General features: G+C 39.7%; 3 protein-coding genes and 1 long non-coding RNA gene across 7 annotated transcripts; 2 read left to right on the top strand and 2 right to left on the bottom strand.

The window, feature by feature from the left end:
- Positions 1 to 134: 134 nt before the first annotated feature.
- On the top strand, positions 135 to 1,791 carry LOC116921192 (SUMO-activating enzyme subunit 1). 2 transcript variants are annotated; one of them, XM_032927446.2, is made up of 6 exons: positions 137 to 378; positions 451 to 616; positions 680 to 936; positions 1,001 to 1,191; positions 1,267 to 1,411; positions 1,522 to 1,791. In XM_032927446.2, the coding sequence occupies exons 1-6, from the start codon at positions 287 to 289 to the stop codon at positions 1,682 to 1,684; spliced, it is 1,014 nt and encodes a 337-aa protein (XP_032783337.2). In that variant the 5' UTR covers positions 137 to 286; the 3' UTR covers positions 1,685 to 1,791. The 2 variants fall into 2 exon arrangements, with proteins under 2 accessions (XP_045028314.1, XP_032783337.2); XM_045172379.1 differs by having other exon boundaries at positions 135 to 378; positions 1,001 to 1,411.
- LOC116921194 lies at positions 1,078 to 5,278 on the bottom strand. 2 transcript variants are annotated; one of them, XM_032927449.2, is made up of 4 exons: positions 5,123 to 5,278; positions 2,730 to 3,211; positions 2,483 to 2,659; positions 1,078 to 2,269 (listed from the first exon to the last, which is right to left on the bottom strand). In XM_032927449.2, the coding sequence occupies exons 2-4, from the start codon at positions 3,203 to 3,205 to the stop codon at positions 2,104 to 2,106; spliced, it is 819 nt and encodes a 272-aa protein (XP_032783340.2). In that variant the 5' UTR covers positions 3,206 to 3,211; positions 5,123 to 5,278; the 3' UTR covers positions 1,078 to 2,103. The 2 variants fall into 2 exon arrangements, with proteins under 2 accessions (XP_032783340.2, XP_032783339.2); XM_032927448.2 differs by lacking the exon at positions 5,123 to 5,278 and adding an exon at positions 3,322 to 4,137.
- Positions 5,279 to 6,721: 1,443 nt separating this feature from the next.
- LOC116921195 lies at positions 6,722 to 19,577 on the top strand. Its single transcript, XR_006645562.1, has 20 exons — positions 6,722 to 7,252; positions 7,336 to 7,570; positions 7,927 to 8,000; positions 8,084 to 8,418; positions 8,491 to 8,858; positions 8,930 to 9,045; positions 9,118 to 9,276; positions 9,487 to 9,626; positions 9,728 to 9,925; positions 9,995 to 10,327; positions 10,384 to 10,630; positions 10,722 to 10,963; positions 11,038 to 11,163; positions 11,673 to 11,774; positions 17,014 to 17,185; positions 17,263 to 17,434; positions 18,499 to 18,582; positions 18,645 to 18,944; positions 19,007 to 19,255; positions 19,320 to 19,577. It is a non-coding gene; the product is annotated as an uncharacterized LOC116921195 (long non-coding RNA).
- On the bottom strand, positions 9,383 to 13,688 carry LOC116921189 (vascular endothelial growth factor receptor 1). Of its 2 annotated transcripts, XM_032927443.2 has the most exons (13): positions 13,333 to 13,688; positions 12,303 to 12,459; positions 12,068 to 12,237; positions 11,850 to 12,003; positions 11,434 to 11,787; positions 11,204 to 11,346; positions 10,994 to 11,135; positions 10,699 to 10,926; positions 10,406 to 10,624; positions 10,148 to 10,317; positions 9,954 to 10,073; positions 9,760 to 9,889; positions 9,383 to 9,698 (listed from the first exon to the last, which is right to left on the bottom strand). In XM_032927443.2, the coding sequence occupies exons 1-13, from the start codon at positions 13,576 to 13,578 to the stop codon at positions 9,505 to 9,507; spliced, it is 2,427 nt and encodes an 808-aa protein (XP_032783334.2). In that variant the 5' UTR covers positions 13,579 to 13,688; the 3' UTR covers positions 9,383 to 9,504. The 2 variants fall into 2 exon arrangements, with proteins under 2 accessions (XP_032783334.2, XP_045028312.1); XM_045172377.1 differs by lacking the exons at positions 9,383 to 9,698; positions 9,760 to 9,889 and having other exon boundaries at positions 9,953 to 10,083.
- Positions 19,578 to 19,830: the final 253 nt, after the last annotated feature.

Raw genomic sequence — 19,830 nt, 5'->3', positions numbered from 1 at the left:
CTCTTCTCGGTTTTAAAAAATGAAATCAAGACGGACCAACCGGACACGGCAAGTCGGCAACTTCATTTCGACTTCTCGTTTTCTCGACTTTTTTTCTTTTTTGTGGCGGGAAAATTATGGAAATTTGGCAACAGGTTTCTCGTTTCGTTTGGTTATTACAAAATCCCACACATCCACTGCCTTAGATTTTGGAAAGCTTATTCCAAAACCTCGTGTGCTATATTCGAATTCCAGAAATTACATTTTCTGTTGTCCCAATTTTGAGATCTACCAATAATACTAAACAATGGTAGCTAAAGAAGAAGTAACCATCAGTGAAGCAGAAGCAGCTCTGTACGACCGGCAGATTAGACTTTGGGGATTGGAAGCACAAAAACGGTCTGTCGATAGCCAATTATAGTCGGAAGTGTATTTAATTTGACCATTAATCTGTTTGTCATTTCATTGCAGTCTACGAGCAGCCAGAGTTCTATTGATAGGGTTAGGAGGCTTGGGTGCCGAGATTGCCAAGAACTTGACTTTGTCAGGTATTAAATCTCTCACTCTGCTTGATCACAGTATTGCTGTTGCAAATTCTGCCAATTTCCTAATCCCTCTAGAGAATGTCGGGAAAAATGTATGCACAACATTTTCTTTATCTGTGTTTTTATCTAACGTTTTTTTGCATTCAATGCATAAGGTGGTTGAAGCATCTTTGGAGAGAGTTCAACGCTTAAATCCAATGGTGGATATTTTAACTGACACAGAAAATGTTACAGCCAAGAATGAAGACTTCTTTAGCGGGTTTGATGTTGTGTGTGCCACTCGACTGCCAGTAGAAGAGTCCATCAGGATTAATGCTATCTGCCGCAAACACAGCATCCCATTCTATTCAGGTGATGTGTTTGGATTTGGTGGTTTCTTCTTTGTGGATTTACTTGAACATGAATATTCCGAGTAAGTGTCCTATCAAACTTGTCTGTATTTACAGGCTGCATTAATATTTAGTTTTGTTATTCAGAGAAGTGAATGTTCCTGCTGCAACCTTAAAAGATGGTTGCACGGCTAAGAAAAATGACCCAAGTGAAACAAAAACTGTTAAACATACTTTGAACTATATTCCTTTACAAGCAGCGTTTGAAGCTGATCCATCGTCTCAACTCAACAAGAGAAGTTGGCAGCGCATCAAAAGCCATTTCATTACGATGAAAAGTACAGATTTAGGATCAACTACAGTTGCTTTTGTATCGTTAGCATTAGCATCGTTATATGTTGATTTGACCACAGGTTTGCTGATGTTCCGGTCTCAAATGAAACGCGACCCAGAAGCTGCAAACCGCCAGTCAGACATTGCGAAACTGTGCGAAATTCGGGATCACATTCTGCACGAAATGAAACTAGACAATCAAATGGTTGACAGTGGCATATTCGAGTAAGTATTGCATTAGAAGTTCGATACCCCGCTAAGCAAATTGGTTTCCAGTTTTGTTTGTTTAATTATTTTTAACATTTTTTTTTTTTTTTTTACTGTGAATTCGTTAGAACGGTATTTGGCGAACTTAGTCCGGCGGCTGCGGTTGTGGGCGGAGTTTTAGCTCAAGAGATCATCAAAGCCGTGTCCCACAAAGACGCACCAATCCGCAATCACTTTTTCTTCAATGGTGCAACAGATTTCAGCGGTGTTGTCGAAGCCATTGGATTTTAAATGGGCTGTAACAAATTTTTTTTTTTCTTTTTTACATTTTTCATCTTGTTCATTCAAACTTCATTTCTCTTTGTGCTCGACGTCTAGATAAACTTAGTAAACAAGTGGCTTATCTCTCACGAAATCCTATACGAGACATCCACATCTCGTTCCGCCAACTATTACACAATTTTTCGACTGGAAAAAAAAAAAAAATCGGGTCACGATTAAGCATAGTATAAAGATGGTGTGCAGAAGGGTCAAGAAAGGAATTTTGGCAAATTTTGGTCATTTCATAGAAAGGGCAATTCAGGGCACACGTTTTGCAAATAAATAACAATGTCTAGTAGTTGAATAAATATTAAATAGTCATTTCACAGGATCCATTAGAGCAATGGAGCATGGGCCACTTGCAGGAGGAAGTTGTTGCCAGTCTTTCTTCAAGCCGTTGATGATGGATAGAAGTAACTGACGAGGAAATTGGCCGCTCCGATTAGACTGAAAGCGCATCGGTAACGCCGTTCACATTCTTCTGTTTCTTGCCGTCCAAAATCGGCTGCAAGTTGATATCCACTCGGTTTATCGTTTTCCCGAGATTGGGGTGATCTGAGCGTGAAGAAGAAAAAAGAAGTCTAGTCACGCATCAGTGAAAGTTGACAGTAACGGTGAACATTTTAAACTATCCCGACACTTTATGGACTCGTTTCTTTCAGTGTTACCAACTTTTTCCCTTGCACTTTGTAGTTACTAAAAACAGTCTACTAGGAATTGTCAGTCAACCGTAGCATAAACTGCTACATGAAAGCTCTACGAACTTACAACATAAAGTAGCGGATGGGCAAAACCAGGTAGCCGTAGCGTTCCGGATTTCGATATGTCTCGCAAACTGATCTCTGCACGCAAGTTTTGGCGTCCAGACCAGCAAAAGAGGCCACATTAGTCAGCATCGGTAGGATAGATGAAGCGGCTTCATCTTTCTTTGCCCTGGCTTCCGTTCTGTCGAAGGAAAATTGTTCATGCCCTTTTTTAATTTAAAAAAAAAAAAAAAGTGTTTTCATTAGCTTACTCTACTATTGTCTTCTTTCCTAGAGCGGAACGGGCTGTCCAGACATAGGGCATAATAGCGATACCACCGACAATGGCCAGACCGAATAGCGACAAGGCGGCTTGTTTGGTGTAGTCTTTTCCGGCCGTAGCTCTGTCTGGAAGCGAGAAGGAGAAGAGCGGAATGGTGAAGGCTAATGTTGTGTTAAAGATGCCCGAAGAAGATCGGCCAGTTTCACCCTCTCGAATTTCTCTTTTAACGATCTTCAACAAGTCACCAAAATAGCGACCTTCCGAACCTTCTTCTTCTTCTTCAATTTGGTTAGTCGAAATTGCGTTATTGTTCAATTCCGCATTATCTTCTTCACTGTCGGCGACATCTTGAAGATCGGATCGGGACGTCGATGCTGCGCTCGAACTGTTGAATAAGCTCAAACTCTGCGAGAGCAGCAACCAAAAGACGATGCCCGATAGAACGTGCTTGTAGAAATGACGCATTTTTACCTAGAAAAAAACAAAAACGAATCAATTATGAGAAAGTCGAAGAAAAAGGTATTTAAAAGAAAAACATTAAAAGATGAGTCATGATCCTTTTGATGACTCAAGTTGCGTACCGGCTTTAAAGGCTGTTTCATCTTTATATAACCGTGACCACGAAAAAGTGACGGTAGGGAAGTCGATTGGGCGCAAGAGATGGACCACAATGGGACACGGACCAGTGCGAATGCGCTTACTAACCAAAAGCGTCCAGCGTCGAAAAGAAATAAAAATAAACCGCACAGACACACACACGCACACGATATGTTTTATGGCTATCACTACACTGTGGCCGTGCAACATAAACAGTTGCCGAAAGTATCTGGATTATTGGCCGTCGTAGCGGCCGACCCCTCAAGACGAAGACGAAGAAAGGTCCAGTAGAGAAAAGAAAGAAAATCGACAAAGAGTCACGCTCCGAGTCGCGTGGTGGTGGTTTCCTGTCGTCGTCGACGAGTTTTGTAACGGTACCGTCCGAGTCGGCATTGTTCATTCCATCGCTTGCTTTGCTCGCTTCCCTTCTAGTCTCATATCGGACAAATAGGGACTCCTATTGGGTCAAACTAGTCGACGTGTCGTCTGGCATTCGTTAGTATCTTCCTTATCCGCGATGCCATCCTCGTCAATTATTCTACACGGACATCTTTGTATGGACCGCAATGTTGTCACGTCGCGTCATTAAAAGGTCAACTTCCGCACTGTTTAATAGTCCCTTTGTAATCCTAAATTTTGTTTCGATTTAAAATTCTTTGAATTTGATTTCCGCGTAGGATAACCTTCGCACCTGTTGAACTTGTAAAATCCACTTTGCAGTGAAATCACATCAACGCACTCTACCAATTCACGCTGCACATCGACTGAGGAGAGCGACTGTTCCTTTTGAAGACCGCGCAACAACTACTGGATGTTCCCCTCATTTCATCATTTGACTACTGGGTTTCCCCCCCCCCCTCCCCTTCCAGAAGGATGGTGCATTGCGATAGCAGAAAGAAAAGAAAACATTATGTTGAAATCAACCTTTTCCGTGGGAACCTGTCATCCGAATAGAGCCTAGAAACCCAGTCTGGCGTGAGTATATTCCGTTCATCCTAAACTACATTACTACAGGATAATACCTCAGAATGGAGAGAATTTTGTTCATTATTTAGTTGCTCAGTCTTATACTTCTTTCATTTTTTTTTGTCAGGCAATCATAATTCATCCGCTGAACCGTGTGCCTCAATCATGTTGCCGTCGCGCTATGATTGAATATTCACAAGTGTGACGGACAACAACAATCGTTGTTCTAACTTGTGTGTCTCACGAAAGGAACACTGAAAAAGCAGGAGAAGGTGGTAGAAGAGCAGCTGTGCGTGTAACTATGTACACAAACATCCATTAACTACGTGTATTCCGGACACTGAAAACCATTTCTTCAGCTCAATTTAACTTCGCTTGGTAAACTAGACTTGTGCAATGGAAAGGAAAACGAAGCCCTGCGTGACGCGTGTAAGCTGTTTCTTCCAGGTAATACCCTCAAACCTCATTTTCGGGTTCACGAAAGTCTCTTATTAATCCTTTCTGGTGTTAGTCATTAGCCGGAATTGCGTGGACTAAAAATAGGAAAAAAACAAAAAGACCGGACTCGCTCCATCATCACGGATGGCTTCATTCCCACTGCCTGTTGAAAGGCCACCCAGCTACTACGTAGATGGTGAATTATTCTAAATAGCTTGTTGGGGTTGTACAGCGATTAGTAGAATGCGCATACATGAATCATTCTTTGTCTGCGGAAGTTGCGAAATTTCAATTGTTAACACGAGGAGAAAGCAGGTGGCGGTTTTGCGTAGCGGAAATGTAGGACCCATTGTATTAAATTACATTTTAGTTAATGCCTACCTTCAGTTTGACAGGGAAGAATATCTTGAAAGAGAAGTCGATAATCACTACCTTTCGAAGGGAAAGGCGCTTGAAACTGTAATTTGACAAAAGTAGAAATCAACTGTGAACGACGTCTGGCCAGACGGCGAGTTTTATGATGTGGGTCGGCCAAAGCGTCGCTCATTTTACCATTTTTGTTTTGATGTTAGGGTTTAGAGGAGGAGTTTGTAATCACCTGGTAGTTAATGGGATCACTGCCGGTCATTTCGTGTCTCGCATGGAAAATTGACGCGCCCCAACCGGATCCAGCCGCTATGTTGATGCATCGACGGTAGCACTCTTTCCGGCTCTGGTTATAGATACAAACTCTTCGTGATAACGGCATTATCTGAACGACCGAAATTACAATTCACTCTGTCTCGGGTATTTGCTTTTTATTCCAACAAATCTCGTTCATCCTTTAAAGCCATTTTTTTGTTTTTAAGTTCAAATAGAATTATATTTCAGGGGCTATGTCTTCATAAATGTATTCACGAGCAATGGCCATTTCAGCAGATCAATCGACGGTGTTATATCGATTTCGTGCGGTTTTTGAAGCCTCACCGAACAGGACTGGAACGATTGCTGTCAACTGCAGGTGACGTCAGATTATGTTCTGTAGCTCTTTTCGCGCGCTGATTGAATACTAATTTAATCAACCTTATCTTTCGTAATAGTGATTAACGTGGAAGTTCAGGCCATATAGTGTCAACACCGCATACCGTAACAGCTGGAATTTTTTAAGGAAACAAAGGTACAGTTTTACAACATGGTAATTGATGTCTGTACGGTCGAATTAGTATTTTGTCCGTGATACTTAATTGATTTGATTAACTTGTTGACAGATTTTAGATTCGTAAGAAAAATTCGCGTGAGTTCATCTCATATTTTTCTAATTCTATTGGTACAGAGCCTGGGGTAGTATAAAATCGTTATCGTTCTCAGCTCTATTTTATTCTTCGTATGGGCCGGATACATGTCCGGGCTGTACGATCGTTACAATAGTTCATTACAATACAGGTAGGATAAGCATGCAAAAAAAGCCACCCAAGAAAGCACATGGGGAATTAAAGCTAAAAAAGGAAATCCATCGTCGTCGGTAGTCTTTTGCGGTGAAATTGCTGGCAGTGACTTGTAAGTGGTGCCGCTTGGATTTCGGCTCCTGGCCATTACAAATATCCCAAAGTAAACCTGTAAACACCGAAAATGATGCAACAATATTTTAATTACTCAAATTGTCGTGACAAATGCTTTTAATGAGCAAAGTTTCTCTAACCTGTTGCTAAACTGTGCGTTGCGTGTGGTTTGAAACAAACTTTATGTGAATACCACCGTCATGATTGTTTCAAGTAATCTAATCTTCTTTTTTCGTTGCACGCGTTACATTTTATCTACTTTGACTTGATCGGTACAAGTTTGGAATGGGTTTGTAATATTTGATCAGTTTATCTAAAACTTGGTCAAATAATTTAACTTCACTTCCTTCAAATGGATATCTTATGAGATAATGAAAAGAAAACGTGTCTAGACAGTAGGCTCATAGATAAACCGTATTCGGGTAAGTGTTCTCTTTAAGCTCGTTCTACTGGCTGAAGACACTGTCGTATATTTTTATTTATTTCAGACCACAACAGACCTAGTAACCGGATTTTCCTCATGAGACTCATTGGAGCGTTTCTGTCTTGATATCAATTAACTGCAGTAAATAGCTGTAAAATCAAGACGGCATAGAGGAACGGTATAAGCGTCCAGGTGCTTAACACAGGAACTCATTAAGTCTGGACGGAAATCGCCGTTATTTCTCTCATCAAACTTCGAAAAACATAGGAGCAAGATTAACAACTGTAACCCAATACAAATATTTGAACAGGAGACGGCATGCAAGTTTGAGTGTTTCCAACCTCATAAAAATGCATAATGCTTACCTATCGGAAGTAAAACTTCAAACGTACGTTAACCAGATATTTTTTCTTTATTAGATTGGCCAGTGATTGGCCAATATTTAAGCCGCCATTTTAAAAAATGGCCGATGTACACACCTGAAGCTAGCCCCACAGCCCACACCACAGCGCAGGTAAAGCACGTCATTCCTAATCGTCCATGTCTGAGGTTAGATACTGTTTCACTAAAACAGAAATTTAAGAAACAAAAAGTTTGGCATATTCAAAAGACGTAGTTTAACAGTATTTTAGTTTCTTTGTATGATTGAAAGCCAGAGGGCGCTTTGAACTACTGAGGCAGAGCCGCAGAGGACAAAGTGATCACTTAGGCACTTACTTACTCACCATGTGTCTAACTGAAAGGAAAAGGTGGCCGACGCATTTAATAATGACGGATCAAAGTGTTACTATGAGCAAATAGTAAAAGCAGTTTAAATTGGTCTCAGAAGCCGAAAACCTAACTTCCGAAGTGGGCCCCGTCATGCAGGTGATTTATGGGGGTTGGGGATTGAGTAGTTCTATGTGATTGTAATGTTCCAGATTGAAACAAAATACCCTATTGCACGAAGGTAATATGTTTGTTATGACGAGCATGAAATCCCTACTCGTCATATTAAACACTATATTAAACATGTTTATACAGTCACATACCATGTCAAATCAATCTGATTTGTTTTAAAATGGTTGCTTTGATTGGCTGACACTTTGACTTTCTCATTAGCTGTATTTTCTTGTGAAACTATTTTCTACCTGTATTTAATTGCCAGAAGTTTGTTGTTGATCAGAGTTTACTGTTTTTATCATTTGTGAGTTATGCTCAATACTGAAAACATTTCTCTTCAGGGAAAGCAGAACTACCAGCCATGAGCCATGTTACATGTAACTAGGTCAAACCTTAGATGTTGAAATGAGAGGAGGTAATTTGTATTTTATTGATTTAATGTTATAGATTTTATTGAGCTGACGAAAAAAAAGTAAATCCAATGTAACTGTTTCTTAGGATATATTGCTTGCCATGTGCAGCTTGCTGTATCATTCACTGATGAAGCCACCTAAAACACTCCCTAAGAATACAATAGAAGAAAGGCGTATTGTCAACAGATAGTAGACACAGCAGTAACATATTTGAGGATCTAACACTGCTTCCAAAATTTGATTGCTTTGTTATTCCCTCATCTTTAAGTAGTTGATAGAATTTGTTTTGGAACAAAATATATTTTACTTTATGTTTTTCTAGATGTGAACCTGAACCTGCCATTGATGTTATAGCCATGAAGATGACTGATGATCTCCAGGGATCTTAATGCACCATAACTGGAATTGATAGACAAACTGGTAAATGTTTAAAGTTTGAAATGCTTGAGATCAGTGAGTGGAATAGCTAACACTATTCCAAATTGAATTCAGATAGAACAGAAAAAAACCATGTTCAACATAAATTGATTAGAGACCCTTCGTATCCGAACTGGGAAAGCTCTGGCGAGTAGAGACCCGTAAATATGTTAATAGATGTCGGGATATCTAACACCCCTTCCAAGTTGACGTCAGCTAGAACAGAAAAACTCACATTCCACATGCATTAGAGTTTAAGTTTGTTTGCGGTCCTTCGAATACGAACTCGGAAAGCCCTCGGGAGCGGACACACATAAATATCTATGGGAAGACGTCGGAATGGACTAATAGTAGCCTCGTGTTATTTGGACAACGGTCGTTGACTTTATGTTTTGACAAAATGTCACGGTCGGTGATCCTGCTGCTTATTGGTTAATATCCAGGTTTTGCCTCTATTTTCCTTTGTAAAAAAATATTTTAATTTGCTTTTACCCCCTAATGTCATTCCGCTTAGGTAAGAAGGAGTTTCTGGGGATGTCAGCTAGGAAATCAATTGTTACCTACTGAACTGTGGCGTAAAGCATTTGGCAATGACTTTTTTGGTATGGTGAAACAACCGCGGTAATAAAGGTAAGAAATCAAGTTGAAGTTCCATGAAACTATTAAAAAAGAATGTTTACCTTATAAATGTAACGCTACCAGTGAAGAAGATGTTTACAACATTGTTACATTTGTTTGAGAAACTTCACTGCTTCGCCATTTAGTTTGATCGAAGTGTGGCGTACAGTCATCTACACATTCCCCGCTGAAAAGCGAAGAACAGTTCACGCTCTTAGACAACAGGAAAGGATTATATCGCAGGTAATTACAGGCGAACACCAAACATAGTTAGCAAGTGCTGGCTAAAGGATGCCATTAGCCCGAATTCTTTTCGGCTTTGTGCTTTGATTTAAAATTTCGTTGAGCATACTAGAGATCGACTGTGATATTTACATTCGTGACCGCATTTTAGTAAATAATTTTTAAAGGAAGAGGTTAAACTGGAATAATATTGTTTTAAATTTGGGTTAGGATTTCCCTTCAGAGCAGTCACTCTCCATAAGTGAGATCTGTCATGTGTTGGCTGATAATCTCCCTCAGCTGACTAAAAGTGGGCCTTTCTTTCGGATCCGATTTCCAACAATTGGTCATAATTTCTCCAAACAAATTGGGTGCGTACTCTGGTTTTTCCATGCGGTACCCTTTTTGAATTTCTTTGATGAGTTGGTGACCAGCGTCCATTCCTTTAAAAGATTGTTTTGTTTTTTTACAGGAAAAATTTAAAGTCATTTGTTTCATTCTCACCTGGATACGGAACTTTGCCTAAGGTGAAGAGTTCCCAGAGAAGAACTCCGTACGACCAAACGTCAGATTCGGAGGAAAAAATGCGATCGGTTAACGATTCGATTGCCATCCATTTGACCGGCATTAATCCCTGCACATTAAAACAGATTTTTACATCTATGTATTGGTAATCCTGAAACGTACAGTTTAGTTACCTCTTTTCTCTCGTAGTTGCCTTCATAATACATTTTCTTAGCCATTCCAAAATCGGCCAGTTTAACAACCCCATCGTCGGCTAGCAACACATTGCGTGCAGCTAAATCGCCATGGAGAACCTGAAGATTGCTCAAGTACGAAATCAAATTTTCTCATCAGACGTATCGAACCAGATAGCAATTTCAACTCTTACTTGTTTGCTAACCAAATATTCCATTCCTCGAGCTATTTGAAAAGACCAGGAAATTAAATCGCAGGTTGAAATATATCGGCCTAAAACGTAATTAAGTGCTGGTGGCTGGTTCTGATACAACGGTTGTGTTGGCGGTTGATATCGGTTTGCTGAAGCCACCGGTGGCTCCTCTGAACACGAGTACGACAAATATTTGCATCTCGTTATGAAGTTTTGTTTTTCATTACTTTTTCAAGTTGTTTAGATGCATAGTCTCACCAGGCCGTTCGGATGCCGGACGTCTATCTGACGGAAGCTCGTCGCATGGATTGTCTCTTTCGGTTTGGTGCTCGGATACGTACGGTATTTCCTTTGTGTCAGAAGCTGATTTCATGTTGCCGAAACCATCTACCAGGTTGATGAAACTGTTTCGGTGTTTCGACAAGTAATTTTGCAAGTTACCAAACCGACAGTACTCAACTATTATGAAGAGTTCGCCTATACGTGAGTACCCAAAATGTTATGGCTTATACTTTCATTTTGAAATAATGCCGAAACTGTTTCCCACTTACCTTTTGACATTTGCTTAGTGCAGGCTCCCAGTAAACTGACGACGTTTAGGTGTGATCCTAAGTAAATAAGTATCTTCATTTCGCTGACAAGAGCTTCCATGGCAGCCATGTTGGTGTGAGATCGAATCATTTTAACAGCAACTGTTTTGATAGTGTCCTCTGAGCCTTTAATCCCCATGGCTTCGGCTCGAACGACACGTCCAAAACACCCAGCGCCTAGCTGCGTTCCTGAGGGGGATATAAAAGCAACGACGTATCATGCAAGGTCGTAGATAAATATTGTACGAGATCAAACCCAGTTTCAATCGATATCTAGGAAATTCCCATTGTTTGTCGTAGGGGAGCAGTTCAGTTTGCTCTTCGATGGGCAGTTGGCGGTTGATCTCTTTCACGTTTCCAGCCAGCAGTTTCTTGACTCCTGGGAACACTTGCTGCCTCTGTTACAATCGAACCGTTTTCAAACAGGTAAGTCCCATTAAGTTGTGGTTATTTTTTATCTGTTTACCTTTTCTAAATACAGTTTGACACCGATACCTGAGCCAAGTACGAGACATGCTGCCAGAGTGAGGGACAACGTAACAAGGGTGGTCGTTTCTATGGTTTTCTCGAACAGGACAAAATTAGACACTGGCTGGTTGTTGGTTTTAGCTAGAAAGAAATCAAGAATCTCGTGGTTATTCGTAGCAACGGATTACTTGCCATGAACATTAACATTTAGTCGTAACATTGCCGTACCTTTGACTTGAAAGAAAATTATTTTAGTTACTGCGTCTTTATCCTTGTTTGCTTTGCACTGAAAGGTTGTGTAGGTATTTTGATTGACCTCAAAAAGATCGAGTCGACTCTCGTAATAATTCAGAGTGAATCCACCTGTATTTCTCTGTTTACTGTAATCGTGTGTCTTAATTTGAATGCCTTCAGGTGGACTCAGCTCATTGATGATTCTCATTCTTCCCGTATTTTTCATTTCGTAGGCCCATTCCGGTGGAGATGGGAACTTGATCTCAGCGAAAAGTGTGCGACAGATCAAGGTGACGTTGCTCCCTTCCGGCGGATCGTCAGGATCACCCATTCTAGTAAGCTCAATTCCTGTTTCCATTTTTAGTTTTCCAGTTGAATTATTAAGCCTTTTGCATGGGTGTGTAACGTACCTTTGACGCTGATTGTGAAATGTTTCTCATCGGTGATGTTATCCATTGTTCCGACGCATCGGTAATTTCCAGTATTACTGATCATCACTTTTTTTAGTGTCAGTCCGAGTTCTGGTTCCAGCGACCAACTGGAATGCGGATCGGCTAGCACATCCTATTGATTTGTTTTTTGTTTTGTTGATCTGATGAAACGTTTGAATTTTCCGATTTCTCTTTACCTCATAGTTTGGCTCTTTGTTGAGTTGATCTACGTGAATGAGAGACACGCTGACGTTGGGATGGGTGGGTTTGCAAGGGATGTGAACACCCAGTTCACCTTGATGGAAAAAGTAAAGATTGTAATCGGGATAACGGCTCATGTCGTTGATGATGACAAGATTCCGGTTATCTACTGGCATAAAAATGATTGATTGTTGCTATAGAGCCTCTTGTCTTTACGCGATTAATACGAACCGAAAACGTAGATATATTGTTTCACTTCCACGTGTCCGTAGAAAAATCGGTAGTAGCCCGTGTCTTGGTGGGTGGCGTTTATCAATGTCATAGTCGATGACATGTAAGTGCCGTTCCTGCCAAACGTCGTTCGAAAGCGGGCATTGATTTCCATTAACTGCAAGTAATATCGAAAGAATTGATTTGGAAACATCGGAACCGAAATCGTGGTAGCTATGAGTCCTATTATTATCATCAATAGCGCCGAGAGATATTGCGTTCCATCTGACCTGTTCAACCGTGGCAAATGGAAAGCGAAGACAGCAAAGCTTGAATAGGGAGACTTAATGTTAATAATGTATCGCACTGCAGGGAATATCGGATGCCTGTTCTTTCTATTTCATCTATAACTGCTTCCGACGACTGCGTGAGTTCTTTTCCCTGTACCAAAAAAGAGAGTGCGTCGTCATGCAATACGCGTTATGACTCCATAAACATCTGACAAAAGGTTTTTATTTATTTTATTTTTTTTCTATTCAATATCTAAAATGGCTCAAGGTTCTTAACCATAAGCATTTGCCCTTTCGAGTCACTTATTTTGCTATGTGTTGCATCGCTTCCGATTAATATTTGGCATTCCATCACGTCCCGTATATTGTGCGCCATTCGAATACGGGGTCTCCCTCGCCAGCCGTTCGGCAATTTCAATCAAATGTTCTGTCGAACAGCGACAACTGGAAGTCTTTTAGTTTGCGTGTGTGCCTATTGTAGTGAACCAGAAAGGAAGACAATCGGAAGCGTTTTGAACGTCATACAAGCAGGGAACAAACAGACAGTTACGCATGCTATCTCATTTGTTCTGGGATTCCAAGTCTGCGACCCATAAATCAACAAAGGACGTCCGTTTTTATTCCCCTGTACCCGTACGAATACAAATAGATCACGCGATACAATATCTGTTAACGTGCAAAATCTGCGAGCGGCACGACATTCACCTCGTTGTTATCCCATCGATCCGTAAAGAAAAAGAAAAAAAAGGCGTTTTTATTACTTGGGAATTTTTGGTGAGAAAATCCGGCAATTCCCACTTCCAAATAGGATTCTCGTAAAACAGATCTTCCGTATCATTTGCGTAAGCCAACCTGCACGTGATCGTTAAAGTGGAATCGGCTTCAATCACACGATGCGATTCGTTCGGAATTATCATCCAAACACCCTTTGCTACTGACTGGGTATCACTTTGACAGGCCACGGCAATCAAACAAAATAGTAATAGCCCGACTTTTGATCCGATCATTCCCCTTTTCAGTCCACAACTTTCACTTTGTGTAATTATAGTTTTTTTGCGATCGAATTTCGGACTTGACCTTGATACGTGTTGTCGGGTACGAATCGCTGATCAAACACTCACGGCTATGGCTAGACTAAACAGTTTTTGTTGTTCCTACTCTAACACTACCCCCGCCTTTGATGTAGCGTGGACATGCGCGGACTATGGAAGCAAGGACCTCGCAAGGTTAAATTTTTTGTTACCTAAGTGATGGATATTTGTTTCGATTAACAGCATTACCTGGTTGTCTTATAAGTGGGTTACTGTTGACAAGTGACATGTTTACGTCTCTATGTCTGTTCGCTTCGGCAGTGATTAGTAGTGCAGCACGCTTCCAGGCAATCTGTTTTGTCAAGGATTTGATGTGGTAGTCTTACCAAAATCTTTTCGCAAATTAGATGTGAGGTTAACTCGCTTTTTCTTTTCTTTTAAACCATCGCCAGGTTGATTGAATTGTATGTTGTTTATTTATTTTTTTTCCAATTCCATCAGCACAACAGTATCCAGCACCTTCCTTCGTGGCTATTTGACAGCTGGTATAAATGAAACCGCTTCATTCAGGTTTTGGAAATGCAGTGGAAAATATCGCGCATTGTTTATCGTTTAATAGTCTGCGTTATATTTTCCGGGTGCGCTTCTCGCCACAAGTCGATGGGTTTAACTTTTCGTTTTCTGATTTCGCCAGTGTCTGCAAGGCTATGGTCACGTAGGCCATATTCATAGCCAAATACAAACGTTAGTGTATAGATTATGTTTTGCCTCCCTATTTTCGAGGAGGAGAGAAAGTAATTTGGCCCTGCATACCCTCGATAAAATGGCTTCACACTATATGTTCGCCATTACACAGGGCTATTGATAGTTTGGCTTTTTATTGGTTGGAGGCAGCGTGAGTTGAGCAGGAAAAAAGGCGACAAATTTAAAACAATTCTTGACAGACGGGTTAGATCGTTCACGTGTTTGGCCTTTTTTTAGCACGTCATGAATCACCTTATCCCCAGCCGTTATTGATGTTGTAAAGTTGTTTGACATCGTCGACAGATGCAGCTGAAATTCACTCTCGTTCGTTTATCATGTTTAGTTTGTGAGTAACATTTTCCTCGTGTTCCATTTCGCTTTCAATTTTAAGGCTTATCTGTTGGTTTTTCGGTTTGGTTACACGCTGGTCGAAAAACTGTTTATTGCCTATCAAGAGCCGGTCCCAATCATGCAATCTTCATCGCATATGGTTGTTTTAAAAGCTATTTCTATTGACAGACTTTGTTTCGTTGTTCTTTGCGTGCATTTCATCGTTTATCCTGTCACTGGATGGTTGGACTACGCCCTCAAACGCGGGCGGAATTCATTTGTCCAGAGTGGTTTGAACGAGAGCTGATTCTTCGCGTACAAAGTGAATGCCAAGTTGGCTGCGTTTCCCTTGCTCTTTTCATATGGAAGTAGCGATCGTACTGTAAACGGATGAAATGATGAGTACATCCGTCTTCGTGTTTGCTCACCATTGATTCTTTCTGTTGATCATTCATTCGAGAACCATGGACATTCGCAAAAAAAAAAAATTATTATTGATTTACGATATTTTCATGTGGAAATATCTCTGTTCTTTCCGCCAAAGGATGGCCTTGAGTAGGTTACAAGTTATTTTTAAACTTGGTAGCCTGCCAGAGTTTTTCATATTGCTTTTCGTAGAGGGGGGGGGGTTAAAAAAGATGTTTTATTAGGCATTAAATCTTGCTGTGGGCTCTGTGAGCGTCAATCTTTTTTTTTACTAAGATCTGGGAAACAAGTAACAGTTAACTAATTCTTACATAGAAAGCTAAATATGACTATAGCGCTTAAAAAATAATATAAAAGAGCTTGCGTACTAAATTTAATGTTAAGAGCGTTTTGCTTCATTCTGGGGTCTACGTTGCTGACGTGAGCATTTTTCCCGAGAGAAGATTGAATAACGGCATAAAATACGTGAACTAGCGTCGTAAACAAAGCCATTTGCCGGATGGTTTCGTTTCCTTTGATGCGTACCACACACAAAATGGACTAAACCTTCAAATTATTGCCGAGAAGCTCGCTGTCCTTTCTTCTTTTAACTTGAACAGTATTTACCCGTGATGCCTTTAAAATGGAATCATTTTGTGGTTATTCAATCATTGATTAAAATCATTAGCGATAAAGTGATTGACGTCTATTGTTATACTGTCGTGATATATTTTCTTCTCGTTGTTGTCATCGTAGACATTGGATCTGTGTGGGAGAGCATAGACAAGCAAACCCTTTGGAACCGTACTTAGAATTGGTTTTTTCAGGTTTGCTTATGGCATCTTAGGACGGGCACATGTAGCTGACTATGCGAATAAAACATTTCTACGAATGTCAGTTTGCCATTTGCCTAATAATATTTTGAGAAAATATTGCAGTTTTACGATATTGTTTTCGTCGCGCTTTGGGTACGAAAGATCTAGGCTGTGTTACAGTTTCTGGCGTAGGTTGATTGAGTGCCTTTTCGTTCAAATGTGATTTCGCGTTTTAAAGAACTTTGCAAGTCAGAAAAAGTCGATCTTCCATTATTTTATTTTTTATATATTTCATGAGGGGAGATCGTACATTTTGATAATGAGAGCTAATACCATGTCACCATAAAAAATAACCTCCAATTGTCTTAAAGTAAGCCTTTCTTTCGTCTCTTTTTCAACAGTTTCTCTCTCTCTGTAAAAGTATAAGCCTATTGATTTCTCCATCAAGGTCAACACTTTAGACCATAGGAGTAGTTAGTAGTTGTTTTGTAAATACGTCAAACATGTTCCTGTTGCGGAACTCATTCACTAAGTTGATGAAATTGTTTCCGTGATACGTCAAGGAGTTAACCGACGAGCTGGAAGTGTACTCGACCAATCAAAAGTTCGCCCTTAGATTAAAAGCCAAGAACGGCACAATTGTTATTTGATAACTTGCGCCAAATTAATTTGTTGTCTAGATACCAAGATGCCTTTAAAAAAAAATTTTTTGTTGCGGGATGGAAGAAAATCTGGGGCGTTAAGTAACTGAAGGTTTTCACGAAATTAATAAAGATACGTTGATATCCCTGTTCTTAGCTTCGCCTTAACAGTTACCTGATTAGAGCCTGTTTTCGTTACAATTTTGAAAAGTTGTTGCACCTCCCAACTCAAGTTAAAAAGCAATTAACAGCGACTGTCGAAGAGCAGTCTCAATCCGCGCCTTTCATCATTCATGATTGATATCTTAAAAGTTCTCTTCTCACGATTTCTGAGCTCTTGGAAACATTTGTAGCTTGTTGTTACATATCACATTGTGGACGAATAATGAAGGAGCGAGAGTTTTAAAATACCGTTCAATCACAAGAAAGATGTCAAAAGTCAACCATTTCATTTTTCTATTTTTGTTTTTTTGTAGACTCCTGTCCTGCTCCGCAAAATTTTGCCCAACTGCCACTTGATCCACTCACATGGGTTTAACGTCCGCAACATTTGTGTGTTCGAGAAATATAACGGACGGAAATATGTATACGAGCTGTCACCGAGAAATTTAACGATCGAAAACACTTCCGGCAATGTAGTTTAATAAGGTAAGCGCCGTAGCGGATATCCCGTGAAAAACGGAGAACTAAAACAAAGAAGCATTAAATAACCTGATGCAGAATAGGTCTGACGGTATGCTAGGGTTATCATATCATGGATGATATTTTATCCCATTTGCTACGAGGAAATTATTATTAAATTATAGCAGCCTGTCGTGTCCGTTTTATAAGCCAAGGAGAACGGATTGGAGCCTGTTAGGAACAAAACACGCAGCCAGTGTTTGATAAAACTTATAGGTAAATAAATGGATGTGTCATGTGTGAATGTAACCATTCATATACATAGGTTTGGTGTTAACCAACTGCAGTAGTGAAATAATGACAATTAGCAAACACTCATGCAATTTGTTCGCACAAAATTTCCTTTAGTTTTGCGTGTTGATGGAGGCGTAAGTATTTGTGTTTAGCCATTCATAGGTCAATGGTAGAGCGTTTGCTTGCTACGCTAAAGATCTCGGGTTCAATTCCCAGTTAGAATGATTAAGTTAGCTAGTTTTTCCATAGGCATCTCACTTTTTCATTTGTGGCCAAATAATTTTGTTTAAAATACGTCATTTCAATTCAGAATTCACATCATTTCGATTCAGAATGGAATGGCAATCACGAAAATCGAGTTAATTTTTCAATTAGGCTAAAAGTTTTTGGACTAAACGTAAAAAACAAAATGCGCTAACAGCCCTTTGTTTTCTTTTATTTAAAAAACGGCTGGCTTCATAAGAAAACCATTCACTTAATCGAAATCAGCGTTTAATTTTGATTATGTCGTGTGATTTTGGTTGAATTCTAAGAGATGTCATTTTCTGCAGATTTTGACAAAAGTGGTAAGGCTATACCCTTCCCACTTTTTCATTTTTGGCCAAATATCCAATTTTATTTAGAATACATGATTTCGATTTAGAATTGAATGTTGATCAAAGAAATCAAGTCTATTTTTCCATTGGTCTCATAGTTTTTTATCTGAGCGTAAAAAAACAAAGTTAGTGCGCTAACAGCAATTTATTTTCGTTTGTTTGAAAAACTGCTAGTTTAATGAGAAAACTATTAACTTTACCGAAATCAGCGTTCAATTTTGTTTATACTGTGTGATTTATGTCCATTGTCAAAATTTAAAATTTGACTGAATATGCTTAAACAAAATCTTTATTAACTTTAACAAAACATAACTTCAGCAGCATCTGGTGGATCAATTTGAAACTTTGATAGTCTGGCAGAAATTTAGTCTGCTACAATTTGTCGCGTCGAAGTTGAACATTTGCTAATGTCAAAAAAGGAAGATAATATCATGCTTTTGAACATCGCAGCTTACCCCACTGCAATTTTTTTTTCCCATCCAATGGGTGGACGTGAGGATTTAGTGGATACTGCCTAAATACTGGAGAGACCAGGTACACTTGTGATCTTTTTGTTTGGTGACGAAAACAATTATCTTTTTAACATCTTTTTAAAGGTACATGGAACAACGACTTGTAAAGTCCTTGGAAGACCTTTGTTGCCAACATGATTCAACTGTAAGAAATTCTTTTAGGGAAATCATTTGGATTGTTAATGGAGGTGATGGTTTGGACCCGCCTACATGGAAGCCAAAGATTGCCCTATGAATTTTCAATGACCTCTCTACAACATCAAAGCTGCCCCCCGTATGTCGATGAAGATCTGTCAGATCACATTGAATTACTACAAGCTTTTTATGCAATTATGGAGACAATCCCTTTAAATTGCTTGGGGTGGAATTCAAACAAAAACTTCGGTAAATGAGCTACATAATCCAGAATCTCTTATGCTTATCTCTGTTTTATTTTCTTATTATAGATAATAAAAGTGGATTTGGAAAGGATCCTTACGGGGGCAAGATACCAATTTTACACCTTATTCGTACCTACATTTCTACTTTTTTATTTTAAAAGAATTTTGCCGTATTGGAGATGCCAAAGCTAAAATGTTCTTTTAACATGGATAATTGGGTATTCATGTCATGTCATGTTTAGTTTTCATGAAGAAATCAGACTGGAAGCTTTTCAACTATAAGACTAAAGAAGGATTGCAGAGATAATTTTTTAAGTAAGTTCCATAAGCAAATATTTGTGTGTTGATTTGTGCGTTGATTTATGTGTTTTTTCTCTAGGAAATTGACGTAATAAATCGAAAACGAAGTTTTAGAATGAGGCTGGAGTTTCTGTCAATGCTGACGTTTGGAAACACGATCGGAAATACCCGTGGAATGGAAAACATTCTCTCGTGTTATGGTATTTGTCGTACATAAATTGAAGTGCATATCTGGGCTCCCTTCTTTTCTGTGGCCCCGTTTCCCCTTGACTCATAATAAGCCCGTAGGGGGTCATGCCCCTACTGTACGGTATATATAAAAACAACATATATCGAGGTTTGGAGGGCTCTGGCCGGAAAGGGGACGTGGGGGTCCTCATAGTTCGATGAAATGCTTATGGAGGGCTATGTCGCTACCCACAAATCCGAATTAAAGGTTAATCGCTCCTGTAAAAATGTTCCAAATCTTCAGCTCTTCTTCCGGCTTCTCTTAGCCACGCACTGGGTAATCTCCCCGGTGAGTCAATTGAGGCAGTGTCTCCCCCTGCCTTGGTTGACAGCAACTTTTGAAATGGTTATTTTTCCTTTTA

This window comes from Daphnia magna, linkage group LG4 (genome assembly GCF_020631705.1).
Source record: "Daphnia magna isolate NIES linkage group LG4, ASM2063170v1.1, whole genome shotgun sequence".
In the NCBI taxonomy this organism is placed as follows: domain Eukaryota; kingdom Metazoa; phylum Arthropoda; class Branchiopoda; order Diplostraca; family Daphniidae; genus Daphnia; species Daphnia magna.
Note: the sequence above shows the minus strand (reverse complement) of the source record. Positions and strands in the feature narration are given on the sequence as shown.

Excerpts from the sequence above, each read along its gene's own strand:
- LOC116921194 (XM_032927448.2), bottom strand. The coding sequence starts at position 3,342 with ATGAAACAGCCTTTAAAGCCG. Across the intron at positions 2,660-2,729 it reads GGAAAGAAGACAATAGTAGA|AACGGAAGCCAGGGCAAAGA; the intron begins GTAAGCTAATGA and ends TTCCTTCGACAG. Across the intron at positions 2,270-2,482 it reads CCCATCCGCTACTTTATGTT|ATCACCCCAATCTCGGGAAA; the intron begins GTAAGTTCGTAG and ends CTTCACGCTCAG.
- LOC116921189 (XM_032927443.2), bottom strand. The coding sequence starts at position 13,578 with ATGATCGGATCAAAAGTCGGGCTATTACTATTTTGTTTGATTGCCGTG. Across the intron at positions 12,004-12,067 it reads ACAAAGAGCCAAACTATGAG|GATGTGCTAGCCGATCCGCA; the intron begins GTAAAGAGAAAT and ends ACAAATCAATAG. Across the intron at positions 10,318-10,405 it reads TCCGGCATCCGAACGGCCTG|AGGAGCCACCGGTGGCTTCA; the intron begins GTGAGACTATGC and ends ACTCGTGTTCAG.
- LOC116921192 (XM_045172379.1), top strand. The coding sequence starts at position 287 with ATGGTAGCTAAAGAAGAAGTAACCATCAGTGAAGCAGAAGCAGCTCTG. Across the intron at positions 379-450 it reads GGATTGGAAGCACAAAAACG|TCTACGAGCAGCCAGAGTTC; the intron begins GTCTGTCGATAG and ends ATTTCATTGCAG. Across the intron at positions 937-1,000 it reads CTTGAACATGAATATTCCGA|AGAAGTGAATGTTCCTGCTG; the intron begins GTAAGTGTCCTA and ends TTTGTTATTCAG.